Source organism: Pteropus alecto, unplaced genomic scaffold (genome assembly GCF_000325575.1).
Source record: "Pteropus alecto unplaced genomic scaffold, ASM32557v1 scaffold67, whole genome shotgun sequence".
NCBI classification, from domain to species: domain Eukaryota; kingdom Metazoa; phylum Chordata; class Mammalia; order Chiroptera; family Pteropodidae; genus Pteropus; species Pteropus alecto.
The window spans coordinates 5224685-5247176 of NW_006441061.1; the positions used below are offsets into that span (position 1 = coordinate 5224685).

Below are 22492 nucleotides of genomic sequence, written 5' to 3' on the forward strand. Positions count from 1 at the left end.
CCCCCCATTCCCGCTCTTGCTCATGGAGGCCGATTGGAGAAGGACCACGCCGGGGGGCCGGGTCTCCAAAGCGTTTGCATTCGACTGTCGGAATGTACTGGAAGGCAACTGCTTCCATGTCATCCCAAGCTGGAGAGGTGGAAGCAGACGTATTTAGGCAACTGTCCAAGGTGTGGGTGGCAGAAAGCTCTGGGCTCTAAACAGCTGTGTGATTTCCGATAAGTCACTTCTAGTTCCTTCTGGTCCACGCCGGGGGGCCGGGTCTCCAAAGCGTTTGCATTCGACTGTCGGAATGTACTGGAAGGCAACTGCTTCCATGTCATCCCAAGCTGGAGAGGTGGAAGCAGACGTATTTAGGCAACTGTCCAAGGTGTGGGTGGCAGAAAGCTCTGGGCTCTAAACAGCTGTGTGATTTCCGATAAGTCACTTCTAGTTCCTTCTGGTCGCAAACTTCTATGACCATGAGGTCACACTGGGAAACATGAGGGTACTGCCACATTTGAGCAATGACTCAGTTGGAAAGCCACACTTCCCTTTTTTTCTTTTGAGTGTAACTTTTTAATCGTGAAGAAACTTGTACAAAGGAAATCGAAGATAAAATGATCTTCGGTAACATCTGAACTAGTCACAGTATTTCAGTTACACTCGAATAGTTACACTGTTCAAAACGCAAAAGAATACAAATAATCCGAAAAAGACCTTTCTAGGTTCTAAAAACTCATACATTAATAAATTAGTGACAGATTATAAAAACCACAAGAAAAGCCACATTCGAGCCATCGTTGATAGAAATAACCTATTCTGTTTGCTCTTAATTTATATTTTCCAGGCTCTGCACTCTTTAAATTTGGTGGTGGGAGGAGGAGAAGCCTTTTGTCCAGAGCTTTGCGTGTGCCTCTCTCCCCTTAAAACACTTATTAAGGTGTTTTCAGAAATGAGTGCTTTCTACTGATTTCTCATTGGCGTTTCCTACTGGTTTTCACATATATCTTTTGATAAGGAGTCTTCTGAAGGAACAATAATGTATTTCGATCAATGTTTTAATCGTCCGTTTGCATCCCCAAGATGATGGACGATTGTACACTCCCAGTTATACCCGTTATCAACAGGAGACACAGTAGAACAAACTTCAGTGAAACGCTTAAAAACAACACTGTCTACGAATAAACACGGCTTTCAGTGGTGTCGCTTTAAAGGGACACAATTAAACAGGATCTGCTGAAGAGCAGGTCACACGGCGGATGACACTGTATTTTTCCTTGTCTCACAATTCTGTGAAGCATGCTGGCATTTCCAGCCGTGTCTCCCTCAGTGACAGAAATGCTGCTGCTCCAACCATTTCCGCTTCGTGACACCCGTTCCCTCTTCCGTTTCTTTTTCTTTCTTTTTTTTTTTTGTTCTAACGATAGCTTTTTCATACCTCAAATTTCTGTGCCTCTAGTCTCAGTTTTTCTATATTTTGGTTGACTTCTGTTAATTTGTGGTCCAAACTGGCTGGGTCTCCCATCTGAGGATTCTTCAGGTAAACGTCTTTCATTTTTGTGATGGCATCTCTGGAAAAAAAAAAAAAAAAAAGCATGAGCAGGACGTGGGAAAGGTCAATGTCATCAGCCAATTATATTCTATGTGAATGGGACCCCGAACAGGCTGAGTGTGGCTTGGAACAGAATATCGGGGTCAGTGTTCCTTCTAAAACTTCTCTGTCAGAACGCTGCTACCAACATCTGAACCATCCAGAGACTGATGTTAAAACTTCGGTTAAAAACAAAAACAAACAAACAAACAAACAAAAACTTCAGGTTTCTATCTCGAATGGCATCTCCCTATTGTCTTTAGCCAGCGAAACACAGAAATTGATCCTGCCCCTCCCTCTGCCCCGAACGACAGTAAAAACAAACAAAACTCAAATATTTCCATGCGTGCATTCTTCATGCAAACCAAAGCTACAGCTGGCATCCTGGGTCTTTGTGGGCTGCAAAATGTTTACCTCGTGAAGATGTTTTCTATCCTGAATGGCATCTCCCTCTTGTCTTCAGCCAGCGAAACACAGAAATTGATCCTGCCCCTCCCTCTGCCCCGAACGACAGTAAAAACAAACAAAACTCAAATATTTCCATGCGTGCATTCTTCATGCAAACCAAAGCTACAGCTGGCATCCTGGGTCTTTGTGGGCTGCAAAATGTTTACCTCGTGAAGATGCACAGTTCATTGCTATTTTATTACGCGCCATTTCAACTATTAAGAAACCGAACCCACGGTTGGCAGCCAGGACGGGGGGGCGGGAACAGAGCCCCAGAGCTGCACCTCGCAAGGTCCCCCCCAACCCCACTTCCCGAGATCGTGTTCTGGAAGCCCTCCCACAGCAGCATGAGTGAGGAACCCCTAGAGAAGTGTCACCGGCAGGCTTGGGGTCATCTCTGGGACCCAACGGCTGCAAGGGGCTTTCAGGAGGGTCTGAGTTGTGAAAAGTTTAGAGCGAATGCCTCTGCCAGCCTTAACGAGCTTCAGCAAAAGAAAATCTCAAGCAATTCTAAAACACAAGACCAACACACCAAACCATACTTTGAGTCATGGGAAATAGTTTAACTGAAAATACAGAAATAACAGGAAGAGAATCTCCACAAGTCCTCACCACCTCTCTACCCGCTTCCTCGCGTCTGAGCGTCTGAGCCCATACATCCTGCCGCCCTCCCCCCAAGGCCACGTCCCCCTACCAGAACTTTCGATCCCGCACTCTCAGCTCCCTTGCTCAGCTCCACTTCCTTTTTTTCTCCATAGCATGCATCATTTCCCAACATTTCAGAATTTGCTCTTATGCTTATTGTTTCTTGTCTGTCTCTCCTTGCTAGAATGGAAGCTCTTTGAAGGTGCTGGATGGACTCAAGCTTGGTTCGCTTGATGTGTCCGCAGGGCGGGGTAATATCTGGCACACGGTAGGTGCTCGAGAAACATGTTAGAGGTATCAATGATCTCATAACAAACATATTGTAAGGTCATCCACCTTTACAAAACTCCTCTCCACTTCGTGGCCTTCATCTCCAGCTACTGCTGTTTCTCCTGATCGGTCTCTCTCCATAAGTTTCATCTTATTCATCTTTTCAAGGAATCGACTTTTAGAGCTGTCGAATGTGTATTTTTTTTTAATTAATTTCGACCCTGTGCTTTATGGTTTCCTTTCTTCTATTGTCTTTGGTTCAATTCGCTGTTCTTTTTCTAACTTCTCGAGATGGATTCTTGGCTCGTCGATTTTTAGCGTTCTTTGTTTTTAATGTGTATTGAAAGCTATGAGTGTTCCTTTATAAGCATGGCTTTGGTGACACCCCATAACCTGACATGTAGGATGAGGGTTAAGATTCGGTTCTGTTTCATATATTTTCCAATATCTAGTATGATTTCTTCGTTAGTCTGAGTTATTTAGAGCTCCGTTTCTTAATTTCTGAAATTTTGGGATTGGTCTCCAGCTTCATTGCAGGCTACAGAGAACACACCTTGAATGATATCTATCCTCTGATGTTTATTCAGGTTAACTTTTTAAAAACCAGGATATGCTCAATTTGGGGGAAAGGTTCTATGTGTGCTCAAAAAGACTGTTTCGAGCCATTATAGGATATATGCGTTTTAGGTCAATTTTATGGATTATATTACTCAAATATTCTGTGCTGACACTGTCAACCTGTTCTATCAATTATGGAGAGACATGCGCTAAAAAATCCCCTACTCTGATAATGTATTTGTATTTCTTGTCTTTATGTCAAAAAGGTTAATAGCATAATCTTTGTGTTTTGAGGTTATGTTATTATGGTCCTACAGATCAAAAATTTTATTATCTTCCTGGTGAATTGAGCCATTTGTTATTTGAATCATCTATTATCATGAAGTTTTTCCTCCTGATTGAACAGTTTGGGGGCTTTTTTGGCCTGGAAGTCAGCCAGTGGTCTTTTGGTTGGCATTTGCATGGTATGTATCTTTCATTCTTTACTTTCAAACTTTCTATACGTTACGAGTGAGATGCATCTTTTGTAGATAGTGTGCTTTATCTTCGGTGCCTAGAATATTTACTGGCACACTGTAAGTATTCAACAAACAGTCATTACGTGCATAGCTCCATGTGATCTGCCTTGTTACCAGCAAGGGCTGCTATGGGGTTAAAAGGTGAACCAGATCTCCTGATCATGACCCAGGTGACACACACGCAGCTGAAATGATATTCAAATCTAGTTTAGGGTTTCCCATCTTTCCAAACTGCACTCGAATGTCTTAATGAGTCCTATTGATCCACCCTACCTTTGATCTGTCTCCTTTTGAATTTCTTTATTTAACTCGTCGACTTTCAGTTGGAGCTTTTTCCTCCTCTGTTCAGGTGGCAGGTTGCTGAAATCCTCTGGCGTTGCGCCCTGCGGATGCAAACAGAAATAAGCCAGAAAGCCTGACAGGACTCCTTGAAACAAGATCCAGAGGAAGGGCTGCTGGAAAGAGTCCCCAGACACCAGAGGCTGCAGATGTCTGCGCGTGTTTGTGAAATACATTCAGCCCTTTCCCACGACACCCAGCTGAGAAGCGGAATCAGTCCATGCAAACTACCCGCGTCCCACCAACCACTTCGGGTTCCACTGATGCTGGCCGAGCCGCCTCTGGGAAGGCAAGGGCAATGCTGCAGGGAGGAGAGAGGAAGAAATACTTTCGACTCCAGGGAGAATCGATGAGAAACCAATTTGGGGACAGATTCTTCACTTTACCGTCAGTGTCTGTAGCAACACTGCAGTTTTAAAGTTTCTCCTTATGAAACAATGAGAAGCGCCCCATCAACTGTTCTGTGTTGAAGGCACTGCCTCCCTGCTTCCCGGGGCTCCCCTCCCCCCAGTCTGAGTATTCCTTCCTGTCTCTTCGCACAGGCTGAGGCCAAAAGTTTCCATGCCCGTGAAGTGACAGATGGGACATCTAGTTCCTCAGAAATGTGGGTGAAAAGGACACTTACACAACATCTTTCCTCTCTCCCCATGAACTCTTCCTTCTGCTGCCACTAAAAGTCACCTGGTCACTTCTTTTGACATCTGTAGGGTAATCTCAGCAAATTCGTACAGGATGTCCTCCCCGACCTCATAATGTATGAGATCAACCTCGGCTGCTTTTAATCCATCGGAAGTATATTTTGATATTTTGATTTCCTTTCAAAAACAATTGCTATCTTTCCTCTGAGCATGCAATTTAAGTAGAAAATATCAACAGGGAGTTTCTAAATTTTGCCATAGGCTCGCTCGTTAGAAGATGTGGCTAAATTGTGGTTATCAAGTGCTTTTACTCAAATGAGGCTATTTTCATAAAGAGAAATTTACTTAATAACCAGGGATAAAGCCACGAAATTTAGAAAAGAGATTTCACTTTGAAACCAACGAAAGCAACAAAAGCGAGACTGGCTTTGGGGAGTGGGTGGTAAAGAAGGGACCTAGATAAAGTCATTCCAAAATCAAGCTGAGTCTGCCAAGCGGCTTACATGGCGGCTGGTGACTATAGTTCCTAGGCTGCTTATGATAAAATGCCAGACTGTCGCCTGGAAGTGTGTGATTCAGCAAATAGTTTACCACTGAGGCCACACAAAGACCTTTCAGCTAATGTTCTCGTGTGTGTGTGTGTGTGTGTGTGTGTGTGTGTGTGTGTGTGTGTGTGTGTGGAAGGAGATAAGATTTGAGTGAAACCAGAATGAACACAAGTGACTATTCCCTAATGCCAAACCAAGGAAATTCAATTTGCCTCTAAAACGAAGATGAAACAAAATAATCTTCAATATAAAAATAAATCAGATTGTTTTTCTTTCCCATATACGACTGTGTTATAATACTTCAAACCCTAATTATTTGCTCAATTTAATCACTGGGCCTGAAAGCATGATAGTTTGTTCTTATGCTGAATTCACTTAAAACAGATCAGCATGCTTTCTAGAGCTGAGGTTTTGTTCCTTAATGCTGGAATCGACAAAACCCAGTGTAAGGTATACTGTTTCACAAGTCAGCGACTCCAGCAAGCAATGTTGCTTCGTTGAGATTTCCAGAGCCCTACCATGTGCTGCGTCCAAAAGAACTTTCTACAATGACGGAAATGCTCTCGGCTCTGCAGTCTCCAAGACAGTAGCGGATATGGCTACTGAGCGCTTGGAATGTGGCTAGTGTGCCACTGGACAACTGAATTTTACAATTTTATTTAACTTTAATTAGCAAAAATTTAAATCGCCACATCTGGTGGGTGGCTGCCATATTGGATGACGCAGGTCTAGACGGTGAACAGGGGTCAGATTTGCATTGGTGGATAAACAGCTGCAAAGAAGTCTATAAGTAAAACACACTGTGCTTATGACTTATAAACAGATACTCAGACCACAACAAAAGGCAGCCCTGATTATTTAGGAAAACTAATATAATTATATAATAAATGAATGATTTCCAATGGCTCAAGAGTTAGTCTAATTGACCAGTTAGGTCCCTTTCAATAGATAGTCTCTGTTTCTGTGTTGTTTTTTAAAAAGCTAATCTCAATAACTATGCCTCAAACAGACTTCACGTCTGTTTGATTCAGGTGCACAGCTTCTTCTAGATCCACAAAACTTAAGATTTCTGGAAGTACCTTAAAAAAGTCCTTTTGTCCTAATGAGCCTTTTGAAGCTTGAATTCTTTCAAACAATACTCTGACCTATGATTCATTTTGCCATGAAAGAATTTATATTTATAGCTTTGAGGCAGAACAGAGTTTCTTCAATCTCTGGAGCAGCCCAAGTTACAGAGAACCAGGGAAGAGGCGGTCGCTCACAGATATGTATATGTTGAATGGCTGTGGCTCTAACAGGATCTTGTTTTCCAGCTTCTGGGATCAAACGCTTGCTCCTGAGCAGCTGCCCCACAAAAGCACAAGCTGCTTCTTGAGATTTTACTCTTCTCACAGCCAGGTCATCAGTGTGTGACACGCCACTTCTTTATTAGCTTCTAAGTAATGGTATAAAGCAACAATGCAATGCCAGGTTGGTAAAATGATTTTGTATCTCAAACAGAGAGGCCGCCTAGCGAGATTATCTTTTGCTGCTGACGCCTCGTCAGAAAGACAAATAAAGGGCAGGAAAGAAACCCTGACAAGTGAGAGACTCCTAGTTAAGTGATCCAGTCTCTCCCCAAATTCATGCTGCCGAGGAAAGCAGTTCACCTAAACATCTAGATCTTTCCTTCTTGTACAATCCTTAAGCAAGGATTCGCCTTGGGATTTTATTTCAGTCTAAGAAACATGTAATTTAATAAAATAGTCATTTTCCTTTCAGGGTTGAGTCAGTTGCCAAATACTAAGTCATGCTGAAGAAAGTTCTGTATCTATAGATACGTATATACGTACACACACGTATATATGAGAATAACGTATCACACATTATCGACGGCAGTGCATGAAGTGCCAATCTTGCCGAATTGTCACTGTTTACCACCGTCCATCACGTCTGGAGGTTCTCAGCTGTGGTGTCTGAGAATACTACATAACTCACACATACCTGAGGGATAGTTATGGGTTATGTCGGTTAAGGTTTTCTTTTAATAAATGTAATGATTAGTTTATTTACTAGGGGCTAGACGATTAAGTAGAAACAACACAGAACACTAAGTAAATCATTTGAGAAAGGCTTAGGAGGCTTTTTTCAATGTCCATCATATCATCTTGTGATATCTTGAATCAGCTATGCACAAGGCGCCACTGTATCTACGTGGCACCTGGAACCATGTCACGGTCTTTAATTCTCACAGGTGGCCCGGGACCTGAATTTGCACTGGCATCATTCCTGCATGTCTCTCTCAGGTTCTGTGGTTCCCAGGGAGAAGCATCTTTCAACTATTAAATTTTACTTTTAGTCAAACTGGTCGAATCGGTAAACTCCCCAATTTTTCCTATTTCTATCCATACTTTAGTAAAGTCGATCCACATGTGTCATCCTCGTAAGGCCCCAATAGTAAAGAGAACCAAACCAGGAGTTAAGCGTTAATTTTCTTAGCAACTGGACAGATTAAGGTCACCTCTATTAGCGTCTCGACCTGTGTTATTTCAAAGGTCTAAAAAAAAAAAAAAGAACCAGCAACATAAGCACACACAAGAGAGACACGAGTCTACAGTTAACTTTGAAGACAGGCTGCGCATGGCATGGGACCCACACGACACACACCAAAGAACCTCATTAGATTCAGGACATGCATGGAATCATTGTGCTTACCAGCTTGAGAGAAAGCTTCGTGGAAAAATTGAAGGGGGTGACGGGAAAGAGAGAGAGAGAGAGAGAGAAACAACACATCAGAAGAAGCGGGACTCGGTCAGTTCCCCCGCGGTGACGGACACACAAATCCACCTGTCGCTTTGTGGAAATGACTTGAGGCGGATCTGTGCGAAAGTTCACGAGAGGGGCCGGTCTCCACCAAATCCTTTCTTTAGCTGCCATGTTGCCAGAGCAAAGAGGAAAAGACAGAGGAGAGTTTCTGTTTATGGGCCTGGACGTGGTCCCATCGGCCTGGGTATAAACTAAAATGACTTCGTGGTCGGTGACGTAGAATGATGATAAGGGACAAAAATAACCACGTAGCCTTTTGTTCACCAAATCTGCCACGGAGAGTTTAACGCAGACTGAAAGAGTCTGCAAAGCGATTGCTTCCACGACGTACGAGTCATATTTTTTCTGCAAAGGAAATCTAATAAAGGCAAAAATGGGCATTTCTTAAAGGCATGAAGGCAAACTCTCAGCCTGGTGACTGGGTAACCAAGGCCTGGATGGCATTCTGAGAAATGACCTCCGGGAGCCAGAAAGCCCCTCAGAGCCAGCTGGATGCAGGAGGACGAGGCTGTCGCCCACCTGCTCTGCAGAAGGGGTCTTCAGAAGCCTTCCATGGGCTCCGAGCCCCGCTTATAGGGGTTGGAAGGTAATGGGGAGCCTACCAGGGAGAGCTGCTCTCCAGAGTCAGCTTGGGGAAACAGCTGTCTCAGCTGCCAAGGGCTCCTCCTCGCTGGGCCTTAAGGAAGCATCTCAAAATTAGGAAAAGAAACATTTGGCTCTTCATTCCTAGGGGAGACTTGCTGCCCTTTGATCATAAATTGGGGGGAGGGAGGGTGTCCAGAAAATCTGGTCTTTAAGGCTAACTCATAGTTGACCCTTCTTTGTAAACAGGCATTCGCCTGTGAAGAAATCGTCTCTATGAAAAAAAGGAGCATTTTAAGGAAAGTAGCAAGACAAAACTTTTTTGGGGGGAAAGGTACAGTCGGTCACAGTTGTGACCGTCCTTCTGTGGGCAGCCTGTCTACGTGAACACTTCGAGCACCCCCTGTGAACCCCAGCACAGATCTAGTCACCGCAACTGGAGTTCATTACAGACAACACTTATGGTGCATAGCAGACGACTTTGCAAAATACCTTCCCTACAAAGCGCACCGCCATATTCAAACGCCTTCTCACCCATTAGTGTCTAAACGTTGCTAATTCGAAGAACCGAGATTTGAACTCGGTACACTATCTGCTATCGGCTACTTCCGCTAGTTAAAGTTACATACTGTCTCTTAAGCATTCAAAAAAAAAAACATGAAAATGAATAGCCTACGGATATTACTATTTCATAATAATAAGTCATTGGGATGGAGATTAAATCCCAATAGAAATAGGACGCACCAAATTCTCAGACGAATTCCATTTTCTGCAGTGGACAGTGATGGATAACCCGCAAGCAGCACCATCACCGTCCACGATGTTCCTTGTAACAATTCCGAACTGGTTCTTGCTCTTTAGTTGTAAGCCAGCCAGTTAGATCATTTACAATGAGAAACGGAATCGTCTGGCAGGAGGATATTTTAAAGGCTGCATCAGGTGCCCTGTGAGACACCTGAAGCACTAAAAAGCTGTCAGTTTCAGGCGACAATTATGGAACCTTGGGAGCCACAGGTGTCAATAACACATGAGGGAACACAGAGCTAGTGAGTCCATGTGTCATTGGGCAGTCACAGGTACTAACCTCAAGTACAAAGAAAGGGGACGATGAAAGTAAACATGTCAGCAATGCGTTTGAGGTTGCAGAAAGTCATTGTACTTCGCTATGACCTTGCTCATACGTCACGGAGGTTTTTTTTTTTTTTTTGGCAGACTTTATGGCATAACTCCCTTAGGGATCCATCTGTCACAAGCGTGGATGTGGATGACCACACTACACCACTGCCGTCTGTAAGAGCGTCATGCTCCTGTGACCATGCTCTGCGGCCACGTTTTATGGGTGAAATTCTGCCATAAAATCCTACCTGGTGACATCTTCTCAGATGGCAGTCACCATCAATGAAAAGGGAACAAGGCAAGCTCCGCTTACTGACATTTTTAGGAAGTTTGATTGTGATCGGGAAATTTGATTCCTTTTTCGATTGGAGCTTTCCGGGTGAAGGCGCCTGTGGTTGAATTTATACAACTAGGCTTGTTTTGGGGTGTCCGGGTCTCTCAACTGAGAATTTCATTTATCGGATGGAAACATAACAGAGCACATCTGGTCCCCAGTCTTGGTGATGTCAATGGGGTTAGTGCCTGTGCCGTGACTGTATGACCTGGCCGTCACAGGTAAACTTACAACATAGTCCCTAGCTTCAAAAGCATACGTGGGTTTCCCTATCGTCCTCTTCATGAGTTCTTTGTGAAAACAGAAAGACTGAGTCTGCCAATAATCAGCAAGAGAACAAGATACAATGAATAAAATTAATCATAAGACTGTAACATCTGACAAACAATTGGTAAGGATTTTCAAAATCTTTTGGTCAACTTTGATGGCATTTTCTCACACAATTAACTCTAACACATTGGGGCAAATATGTCTGTATTTTAGATTTAGAAGTCCCTTGCTCAGACTAGAAAAAAAAAATCTGAATTTAAGACAATAAAATTATACGTTATAGATTGCAAATTGAGAATACACTATCTAGTGTAAAGATGAAATAATGGTTTATAATGCTCAAATGGCATACCGATCTTTAAAGATATTTGATGAAAGAAATTTTCTTACAAATGTCAATGATCTACAACAAAAACTATTTTATCCTGTTTAATTATTTAGAAAAAAATCAGCTAAGAAATATTTGCACAAGATTTATACATTCTGATAACAGAAAGACATATTTTAAATCTAGATCTAAAAGCTGCAAACATAAATTAAAAGACATTAAAATCACAGATTTGTTATTTTTCTAGGATACTTTTCCTGTCTTTGGAATAATAATCTTAAAGTTAAAAAGCAGAATAAACAAAACACTAGCAAGAACTGTATCATTTTAGTCATAGATCTGGTAAACCATGTACCTTCCGTTCTGAAATTGCTTTAAAATCAAATTTATTTCCCCAAACTTCAGATGTTTTTTGTTTTGAACTTCCTGATCTTACTTCTGTGATGTATTTCCTTTTTCTTTTTTCTCCTTTTTCTTTTTCTTCTTCTTTTTTGAACTGCTACTTTCTGAAGGGACATCAAATCTGACTCTGACTAACATAAGAGAAACGAAAATATGTTTCTATTTATTCACTAATGTTTTTAGTGTGTGCGTGCGTGCAAAAGAAAACACGCTCACCATTTAGAAAAAAGTTTTTAACAGAGGTTTGCTGAGCATACATTTGAGGAGTTAGAAATAAAATTCATTGTGCTATGGTGAAAAAAAAAGGAGAGTGACTTTAAGTCATCAAAATACCCAGTTTCTCATTTCACCGTTTTTGTTTGTTTGTTTGTTTGTTTTTAAGCGTTATGTATTTTTTCTTGCCATCTTTTTCTTACTTATTGATTACTGACATTCTTTGGTGTTTTCCTAAACAGTTAGAGAACACCATGAAACAGATTCAGAAACCACTCGCAACCAACAGACTGTATGATGCTGAGGGAGGAATGGGCCATCGAGACAAATGGTAAACAACCACGAATGGTCAGCACCCCTCATCACGAGGTTCCACAAGACAATGCAGGGGTATTTATTAGAAACATAATAAATGAGTGCTCCTTAAAGGTTTTGGAAGTGGCAGAGATGGGTCAACGGATTTACAGTTGGTGTAAAACTTTATGGCCCGGCAAAAACGCCCTGGTTATCCGCTGGAAATTCTTCAATGAACAAGTGGAGATGGGCGGGGAGTTCTAAAGGCCAGCATAACCAAGATCTAACGATAAAGTTCAACGCGATCCATCATCCGCCCACTTCTGAAGCTATCTCCGACTTTTAACAATGGCCGTCTTGAAATCCTTAAGAAACAAAATTTCTGAGCCTTCACCTCATACGCCGGGTAAACTTAAAACAAGACAGTTCCACCAACCGTATTCTTTGCATAAAACTTGCAGATTCCCTTATTAAAGGAACACTGCATATAAAATAATGGGGGATTCTGTCCCTTATTTTAAATGAGAACAACTTAGCCCACAAGATGGGAAATGAGAAGCCCTTACTGGATATGCTAAGGCGCTAAATGTTCGTTCACTCCTGACAGTTACACTTCATCATCCATCATAAAGCATATTTTGGGACAGCTTAGGCTGGACCGGCAATTTTGATTTATTCAGGACGCTACATATTACTTTATTCCAATGTTTTTTCAAACTGCTGTTCTACTTTGGGTTGCTGGATGAATTTCATAAACCTCTGTGACTGGAGCACGTGCAGTCTGAATTGGAATGGCCCACCTGAGTCTAAATATTATATTATAATATAAATATAACCATATTATAAGAGAGTCACCCTCAACGTGGGAGTTGTAAGATCTCAGACTACGAACGTGGCCCCTGGCTTTAACGCCTGGCTCTCTGTCTTCCTAACTTCATCTTTTGATGCTTCGGTTTCCTTATTGGAAAAATAAGAAATCTTAGTACCTCGGTACCTTAGGACCTTAGGATGGCTAAAAAAAGTAAGTGAGCACATAGAAGGGGCTGGCGTATAATGAGCACTCAGTAGATGTCCGTTGCTATTATTACTTCGCTCTTTAAAGATAAACACCGCATTAGGCCTTTCCCAGTGAGATGTTTTATCAGAATTTTTATCAACATCTTACAAGTTCACCAGAATAGCTAAAAAAGAAGCCACTGTAACCCATTTCTCCTATGAACCCTGAGGGAGTTCGAGAGAGGTGTCTTCAGATCACACCTCATTTCAGTAATTACTGAGCGAGTATTTTCTGACTATACAGTGACTTCCAATTCTCCATGTCATACGCTAACTTTAGAAACTGAATCTAAGTTTCCTTTTTTTGGTAAAATCGAGGTGAAATATTAATGACTTAGATGTTTTAAAAGGGACATGGGGAAAAGTCCTTCTGAAATGTCCTCTGGGCTGGCTGGCTTTCTCTCTCTCTCCTTCTATCCATTCTGCTTCCTTCCTTCTTCTTCTTCTTCTTCTTTCTGTCCCTCTTTCTAACTATGTACCATGAATCATAGGTTCTCATTGTTTCGTGTTATGGGAAAACACAATGGATTCATTCACAAACAAAATAAGTTATGCAGAACGAAACATGCAACCAAGCGCACGAGAGTGAGAGAGAGAGAGAGAGAGAGAGAGGATCCGGAGCAGAACTTACCCCTCGCTTTAGGCTCCTGAAGCAGTGGATTTTGGGTTTGGAGGTCATGAACTCGTTGAAGCGATGGGAGAGGGGTTCCTTTTGCTGCTTGGGAGACTGGGGGCCGTTGGGAACAGCAGAGGGTGAGGCAGAGGCAGGGGGAGGAGGGGGAGGCTGATGGGGGGATGTTAAAAGGGACATAAGCTACGTGTAAGAGATGGAGCAGTGACAGTAAAAATCAGAAACAAGAAGATACAAAACAAAAATAAGCATCAAATCATATTTGAAATCCAAAGCAAGTAAAACACAAACAATTAAATATTTAGGCCATGGTCCAACAGAAAACATGGAGAACATGTCAAATAAAGAACATGATGAAAGTGGAAGTTTTAGTAAGTAATGCGACGGAAAGATAGCAAGAAATATTCGACAAGCGGCTCATGCAGACTTTCACATGCAAATTATCGTTCTAAATCAGTTACTCTCAACCAGTGTAAGGCAGGAGGGTGAATGTTTTGAAACCGCCTAAACTAACACAGCTTGATGGGAGAAAATGAAAGACCTGCAATGCTCAGGTTGTGGAAACAGCAAGACAGTCTTACAAAATTAAATGTTAAATTATTCTATGGGTAAAGCAGTCATGTTGCCTTGATCATATTTTATGCCCAGGTTAACGCCATCATGCACCCATGTATCACACTCTAAAAAGAAAACGAAAAATGTTCATGGATCCACATGTTAACATGAATTCAAAACAAACCGAGTTATTAACCCACGGAAACCATTTCGATTAGATAGGCTGATAAGTTGTTACAGAGCTTTTGTGCACTATGCTTCTCCCCGCCGAGGCAACCAACCAGCAGTTTAGGGGGCTTAGGGGTGAAAGGCATGATGGGAAACGGCCCAGCAGTCAGTAATCTGTTAGTGTGGGCGACATGGGACAGTGATAATGCATCTGGAATCAGACAAATGGCCATGGCAAAGGTACCGCCACCAAAGAGAAATGCAGTCTTATCATAAAATAGCACACGAGTTCTTTTTTCTTTTTTGCATTCTGAAACTACAGGTTTACAATCTTTTTGAGACTGAAAGATAAAGTCAAAATCTCTACACTTTATGAAACTCATAAAGTACCAACTGTCAGTACCTTATTTTTTTTGATGAACGGCCATAACTTTCCTTTGGATTTGCCACCAAATTTGAGCTCGGCTTTGCCATCTCCTCTGGAGTTTGAAAGGCTGTTGTCGGACACTGTGCGTTTCATCGGCTGAGTGTAATCCTCAAATTCGAAGTCTCCAGGAGGCTCGAACCCTGACTTATAAGCTTCTATCACCAGTTGTGAATCCTGAAATTACACCCAGTGCACACAGATACATTCAAATACATGTAAACGCTTTCTACGCAATGAATCGCGTTCGCTGAATACAGATATTATTCCAAGGAAGTTACATTGATTGATAATAGATTTTCCCCCCAGTAACAGTCTAATCGTTAGAAAGAAGTATAATATGTAAAACTATATGTCTAGTTGAGATTTGAAGATACTTTCAATAACCATATCTCTACATTTGGAGAAACAAGTGTCAATTAAGAACAACTTTGCTTTTAGGAAAATGGGGCCATTATTAAGCAATTCCTCTGAAAAACAGTAATATAAAAACCTGGTTCCCATCAGAAGTCCTTACAGCGATTTAACACACACGAAGCAAAGGGTAGCTAACCTCTCTAATTTCTTGGTTCACTGTGATTCAAAGATATTAATTTATCGCCTAATTTTCCTTTACGTGTGTGTTTGTTCATGGTCTCTCCTCCACCAGGATGTGAGTGCTCTTGTTTTCCCTCTACCGTATCCCTGGTCCCCAGATCGCCTCCGGCAACGACAGCATGCAATGAACGTGCTGAGTAAATCAGCGAATGACTGACTCCATTGTGTACACTCTGCCAGGAATGGCGGGTCCGACATCTCAGAGTCGGGTGGTGGAGACAAATGTGGGAGGAAACTACAACCATCGTGTCCTTGATAAAGAGATCAAGCAGTATAAACACTCGTGCTTCGTGATAACGTTCTAACTCAACGATCGACCGAAGGAGAAGATAATATGGAAAGATTTCGACTTCTTAACCTGAGCCCCCATTTTAATTGGCTACATTTTTAGCTAAGAATTTGTAGGTGTGTCACAGACTGCCCACTGTCTTCCAATAGCCAATTCCTCTTCCTTCTTAGTAACAAGAACCCTGATTTTAAGTTGGGCGCATTGCCACCTAGCTGAAAGGTGTCACTAACCAGTCTTCTGTGCGGCAGGAGGCGGCCACCTGACTAAGTTCGACCCCCGAGATCTCTGAGATGTAGGAAGAAGTCTAGTGTGCAATCTTAGAAAGCCTCTTTAAAGGGACAACACAAGCCCTTCCCCTATTCTGCTTTCTGGAACTCGGATGTGATGGCTGGAGCTCCAGAAGCCATACTGAGTTGGAAGGTCGCATCGAGAGCTGTGGTCTGGGAGGAGCCTAGGTCCGTGAGGCCCACACTGTGGCTGGACCCTCTGCCGGTGACATCTTTCACATGAGAGGAAAAATAAACCTCCACGTGGAAGACACGATCATTTTTTTTATATGAAGCTAAACCTACGCCAGGAGATTCACTCCCACAATCCTGAGCGTGCCAATGGCCTTCATCTAGTCTGGTGAAAATATGATCACTTGGTATAAATGGAAAGTAACCTTTCATAAATAAACCAGTTTGACTTGAAAGTAATCAGGTGTTTTAAAAACTGCATTAAGGGGCAGAGGGGACGTCCAGTTAGTTGGAGGAGCGGGTAACAGAGGTAGGAGCTATCCCATTTAAATATTACTGAATCGCCTCATTCGAGTCTTTGCTTAAATGAAACTTCTTGGTATAATATTACCCCAAGCCCAACCAAGTACTCCCTCTCACTCTTTTTGACTTTATTTTTTCCGAAACTCTAAATAACATTCTCATTTGTTTCGTTACTGTCTCTCTTCAGAACCGTGCCTGGCACTTGTAAATGGGCACGTACATTCAAACGTGTGCCAGAAACTGTGCTTGTTCTAGAAATAAAAAAAACAACATGGCAGTAGGGCTTAGGGGCTTTGGAGCCAGGCGGACAGTCACCACGTGGCCCCGAGCAAGGCCATAACCTCTCTGAGTTTAGTTTTCCTCAGTGGGTCGTGGAGGGGACCACAGGCGTGGAATGAAGCAGGTGTTTGATAAATGTTCTGTGAACAATTTTCTAAAAACGCCATTGACTTTCCTCAAAACGAAAAATTTTAAAAAGGATATAACAGAAATCAAACATAAATAGGCAGAAATAAAAGAGGGCACGATGAAAGAAAAAGGCCATAACCTCTCTGTGTTTTCTAAAAACACCATCGACTTTCCTCAAAACGACAAATTTTAAAAAGGATATAACAGAAATTAAACATGAATAGGCAGAAATAAAAGAGGGCACGATGAAAGAAAAACTACAATAAAAATCCTTAAGATCAAAGCAGCGAGACCATAATGAACCACCAAGAGCCGCATCTACAAATGAAGAAAAACTTGGGGGGGAAAAAAAAATCAAAACCAGTGCAGGGAGGTTTGGAAGAGGAAGGGTATCTGCAAGGAGAGATGGCCTAGGTGAATTAAGAAAGGTCCGACCTTCGAATTCTCAAAGACAGAGCGAAGTGATTCATTCATTCACTCATTCACTCATTCGTTCAAGTTAAGACCCGAAGGAGGCGAGAGAGTGAACCAAGCAGCTATCTATGGCAGAATATTCCAGGCAGAAGGAAGAGCAAGGTAGGCGCATGCTTGGAATTCTCAAGGAATACCAAGGGCGCCATTGCGGCTAGAGCTTTGAAAACTGAACACGGGTGATGTCAGACAGACAAATGGAAGCGGGATGTTCCGGACAGTTAAGGGCTTGGAGGCCCCGGCTGGCTTTGACTTTTCCCCTGAGGGAGGCGGAGGCCCGTGGAGGGTTCTGAGCAGGGGAGGCACGCGATCTGACTCACGGTAAGCGGGTTCCTCTGCTCTCCTTGTGAAGAATGGATTGAGGGTGGGAGCAATGTTGGGAGACTAGTTAGATGTCTCCTGCAGTAATGAGGCCCCTCCTGCATAATCTAAGATGAAGGCGATCGTAAATCAGGAGCGTAACTAGGGCTGGGGAAGACTTTGGTTCTGAATGTATTCTGAAGGTGAAGCCAACAGGATTGGCCGATAAAAGTGACACGGCCATGTCTATGGCCACGCCGCCCTGAACGTGCCTGATCCCGTCTGATCTCGGAAGCTAAGCAGGGTCGGGTCTGGTTAGTACTTGGATGGGAGACCACCTAGGAAGACCAGGTGAGGTGTAATAATAATAATAATAATAATAATAATAATAATAATAAGGGATTGTAAGCTGACAAGGTCCTTGCAATCTGTGAGGTCAACCAAGGGTTGGCTCGCCTAAAAAAAAAAAAGTGATATGGGCATGAGAAAAAAAGGAAGAGTCAAGTTGGACTCCCAGATCCCAGAAGGATGGCAGCGCCAGTAAGCTGAGACAGCGGAGACGAGCGGGTCTGGCGAGAAAAGCCCGCAGCTCCGGGATGTGCTAAGTTCGAGGTACCTGTTAGATGTCCAGGTGAAGAAGCCACTCAGCGGCTGAAAACACAGCCCCGCAGTGCTGGGGAGAGGCCCCAAGCTGGACCTGTGAACTACCTCAGGACTGAGGTGAGCCTTGATGCTCCAAGAATCTACGGATCACTCAAAACAGGGATGTGAAAGTTAAGAGGTCCAAGGTCAAAGCCCTGGAGGACACCAAAGTTCAGTAAGAAGACAAACAAGCAGAGGAGACCGAGACCAGTGAGGAGAATAAAAGCCATCAGTGTGGTGTCCTGAGGATTGTGTGGAGCGGATCAGATCGGGGTGGGGAACGAGGCTGCTGCTAACAGTTCAGGAGGAATTTCAATAAGAACTTGAATGAAGACTCAGAAGAGACCTTGAATTTAGCAACATAAAGGTCATGGGCGTAAAACAATTATCGGTAATATTAACAGAGGACGAGGCCCCCATAACAGGAGAAACAGCCTGCAAACCTAGAGAACTCAGTTTCCCAGATATAACTGATAAAAGGGAAACCATTTTTCGGTTATAATCTTGTGAAACTGTCAAATTTCAAGGAGAAAGAAATTTCCAAGCTTCGAATACAAGAATCGGCCTCGCTTCGGATTTTAATTAGAGCCAGAAGTCAACGAAGCGAACAGAGTCAAGGCTCACACAGAGGTGACCACGTTTTTGAAGGCTCAGCCCATAAACCCCACCCTTACTATTTACCTTGAAAAGACCCCTCCTCACAGTAATTTGCTGGTGACAACTGAAATCTTCAACAGGGTGATCAGAGAAGGCCTCACTAAGACTATTTATTGATTTCCTTCTATGAGCCGGGCACGTGTGACCACCACGAGCCTTTGACCAAAGTGAAGGGGCAAAGACGTACAGAACAGGCGAATCAACACCGATAACAAAATGGAACGGGCGCTCATAAGATGGGAAAACTTGACAGCAGAGAAGCAGCTACAATTGAAAAGCACTCCTGATTCCCGAAAGCAACGCCCTATCACAAGAAGACAGAACGAGGTCACCACGTTAGAGGGTGGAGAAATAATGGGGCCGCAAATAGTTGGAAATCGAGTCCCAACCACGATACTTACATTTTTCTGATCGATCGACTCAGCTGCCTTTACTATTCCATCCAAGCATTTCCCAATGATTGGAATCACCTGACGGTCGACCTCTGCGTACGTCTTCATCGATTCTCCGATTCTCACTATCCTCCTTTCCTCCATCTCCTGTATTTTCTGTAACGTTAGATTTTGCGTAAAATTAATTTGGTCCACGGTTGTTTAAGGACCTTGTTTTTCAGCAGCATCGTTAACTCTAAGGAATGGTCCAGGAGGGAAACGTGCCTATCAAAAGAGTTAGGGTTCCAGCACCTGAAGCTTCTTGTGCCTCTGCCTTAGCCAGCTGTACATGTGTTTTATGAATTGTTAGGTTGCCCACATGTAGACTTTACACAATTCTATTTCAATTTCGGTAAGAACTCCAAACCCAGGTATCTTCGTTATTACTACCACTTGGTATCAGATTTCAAACATTTCCCCCATCTTTGAGCCATGACTTTATCCTTTATCAAAAGCATCGTATTTGGTTAGCTGTCTTGACCCAACCCAGGCTGGGATGTAAGTGACGTACCTCCCTTCTACAAGCTGGAGGTTTTTGTTTGCTTGTGTATAGACACTACAAGCAAATATTTATTATTTTTTCCTACAACTGGACTTGAAGTTGTAAAAGGTCCCCAAAGTAAGAGAACGTGTATATATCTTTTCACATACTATTTCTGTCAACCTAAAGGAGCCAAAAGAAAACCAATTCAAAGGAAAGAACTGTCATCTGCTCAAATCCTACAACGATGAATGCTGTTTGGATTCTTCATGTTAGGTTTTTTTTTCGTTGTTGTTGTTGTTGTTGTCTGTAACTAGAATGGTCCTTTTAGCCAAGAGTGTAATCTAAGAATCGCACTTCTGAGACTACAAGTACAAACCAAGGAAGTTTGCAAAGGCTACTGGTTAATCTCAAGATTGATACTGTATTTCAGCTCATTGCTAGTCGATGCTTGAGCCGAATGCTTTTCAAAAGGATTTGAGTTACAGGAGATCTAGGGTTCTCTAAATAATCCGCAGGCCCAGCGATGATGACTCCGAAGCCACGTGTTTCTAAGAAAGGCAAACCTGAGAAAGGTGAATCGCTTACCTGAAATATGCTGGGAATGTGACTGTGGTAATACTCGCGTTGCTGCTGGTTGAATTTCTGAAGAATCGATGAGTAATCTGCTTTGCTATCCTCTGCCATTTGGTGACGAATTTGAGCTTGTTGTCGTGCCTGAGGGCAAACAATGAGAATAGCCCCATGTCTCCAGAGAATAACGAGAAGCCTAGAGTTGCAAACTGGAGAGGCTGGGGTCAAATCGGCCGCGAATGCGTTGTATGTAGCAGGTGCTATTTTTCAAACATGGTTTAGAATTTGAATTTACTTGGATGTGCATCCGAATGGGTGGCGAACCTCACCATTCTCTGTTGTCTTAACTTGGCACTACTTTCCAGTTTGATGCAAGTGCCACCATTCTTTATCGCCTGCACTTGGCTCGATTTGCATATTTATGTTTCCTGGATGATCCTTGTAGAAACTTGTTTGTATTTTTTTTTTTGAAGAGGGGACAGAGGAATCCATACTTTACACACACAAAAAAATCCAATTCTCAACGGGGTTCATAAACTAAAAAGGCATATGAATCACTGATCGAAACGGACCTTTCTTAAAGTCCACTACATTTATTTTTAGTATATACTTTAAGAAGCGGTAAGCATGGCGCCCTCTTTGCGTTTTTTATGGCTTTTTTGTGTGTGCGCTATTTTGAATTTTACTGCATTGCTTTTCTCCTAAAGAATCATAAAATTCATAAATTTGTCTCCCTCTTCTAATTCATATTTTGGTTTATGACATGCCTCTAACAAAGGAACGACTGTTGACACGCTACAGAATTTATTTTAAAGCTCAAACAAAAATGTCTGCAAACTCTAAAGTCATCCGCAAATACCAGAGATTGTTAGGCTGATAACAATCATCTAGCATTTTGGAGGTGCCTAGCTAAACATAACCTCACGAATCTCTAAGACAATCTGCGCTCTTCATGAGGCAAAAGCTACCCACTGCCAGATGAAGAGATGGCTTGGCTTGTAGGTAACTTGGCAAGCTGACCACAGTGAGCCAAAAACGCAGCAGGAAAAGGGCCTCGTTCCAACATAACCAAGGCAACTTTTTGTTTGTTTGTTTTTTGTTTTGTTTTACCGAACCTAACCATTTTTTAAAGCCGGGGGGAGAGGAGAGAAAAACCATAGAAACATTCGAAGGTAAACATTAAAAAGACACGCCGGGGGTAGCTGGTCCCACTTTCCATGGGATCGCCGATAACATCTCGCTATTGGTTTTTTTACCATCTCTGGCTCTCTGACTTGAAGGCTTAACCTCGTTTTCACTTCCTTGACTCATTTTACTCATACGCCTATTGGTGAAAGCCCAAGGCGGTCATTTCGCGTGGCTTCCTCTATTTCTCTTCCCCATTCACACATAAACACTTCCCAAACCAAGGTAACGATATCAATAGTTCCGAATGAATTTCCTTATTACCTGTGGTTTTTAGTTGCTAAGGTCTTTAGGTGCCTTAAAACTGTTTTCTGCACTTGTCATCTCTCTCCTTGGTTATCTCAGCTGCCACATTCTTCCTCTTTGTCGGAGGTTTGTTAACTCCCTTCCTGACCATATGTTTCGGCTTCCACTGTGTCCACTAGCAAAATACGATCTAGTCCCCAAAATGTTCAGTCCAGAGCTACCTGAAAAAGCCATGCCTTTCCATGCACCATCAGCCCTCCTATTTAATGACAGCTTCCCACCTACGTGCGTTCCATCTGTTCCTCTCATGGGACCGACACCAAAGTCCTCTTAACTCTTTCGATTACCTAGAGTTTTATCATTTACCACTTTGTTATGAATATGAAGAAACCACATAAGGAAATTCCCAGGCAGACTGTCTCAAAATGTCTAAGAAATTCTCCGTTCACAAACCTTCCTCAGAAAGTCTCAGAAAATTCCAAGGGTGAGTGGGGACTTTGTCTCTACTGTAAAACAAGAGTAATAAGTAACGACATGGAGAGTCCCCTTATTAGTTTTAGAGAAATGATGCTACCTTGGTGAATTTTTTAAATAGCTCAGTTCTAGTCTACGGCCATGCCACCCTGAACGTGCATGATCTCGTCTGATCTCGGAAGCTAAGCAGGGTCGGGCCTGGTTAGTACTTGGAAGGGAGACCACGTAGGAAGACCAGGTGCTGTAGGCTTTTAAAATAATAA

At 42.6% G+C, this 22492-nt stretch overlaps 1 protein-coding gene, 1 non-coding gene and 1 pseudogene across 13 annotated transcripts in view; 2 read left to right on the forward strand and 1 right to left on the reverse strand.

The window, feature by feature from the left end:
* FNBP1 (formin binding protein 1) overlaps positions 1 to 22492 on the reverse strand; it is a 111295-nt gene that overhangs the window by 9470 nt on the left and 79333 nt on the right. For 4 of the 12 annotated variants that reach the window (XM_025051163.1, XM_025051162.1, XM_025051170.1 and 1 more), the window contains exons 7-13: positions 20340 to 20468; positions 19241 to 19387; positions 14694 to 14891; positions 13568 to 13750; positions 8231 to 8245; positions 4285 to 4394; positions 1421 to 1553 (exon numbers count right to left, since the gene is read on the reverse strand). In XM_025051163.1, the coding sequence (XP_024906931.1) occupies positions 1421 to 1553; positions 4285 to 4394; positions 8231 to 8245; positions 13568 to 13750; positions 14694 to 14891; positions 19241 to 19387; positions 20340 to 20468 (915 nt within the window). The remainder of the gene's footprint in view (positions 1 to 1420; positions 1554 to 4284; positions 4395 to 8230; positions 8246 to 13567; positions 13751 to 14693; positions 14892 to 19240; positions 19388 to 20339; positions 20469 to 22492) is intronic. The other 8 variants (XM_025051166.1, XM_025051164.1, XM_015594202.1 and 5 more) reach the window with 3 other exon arrangements.
* LOC112484805 lies at positions 17785 to 17903 on the forward strand (annotated as a pseudogene).
* LOC112484851 lies at positions 22361 to 22479 on the forward strand. Its single transcript, XR_003048259.1, has one exon. It is a non-coding gene; the product is annotated as a 5S ribosomal RNA (ribosomal RNA).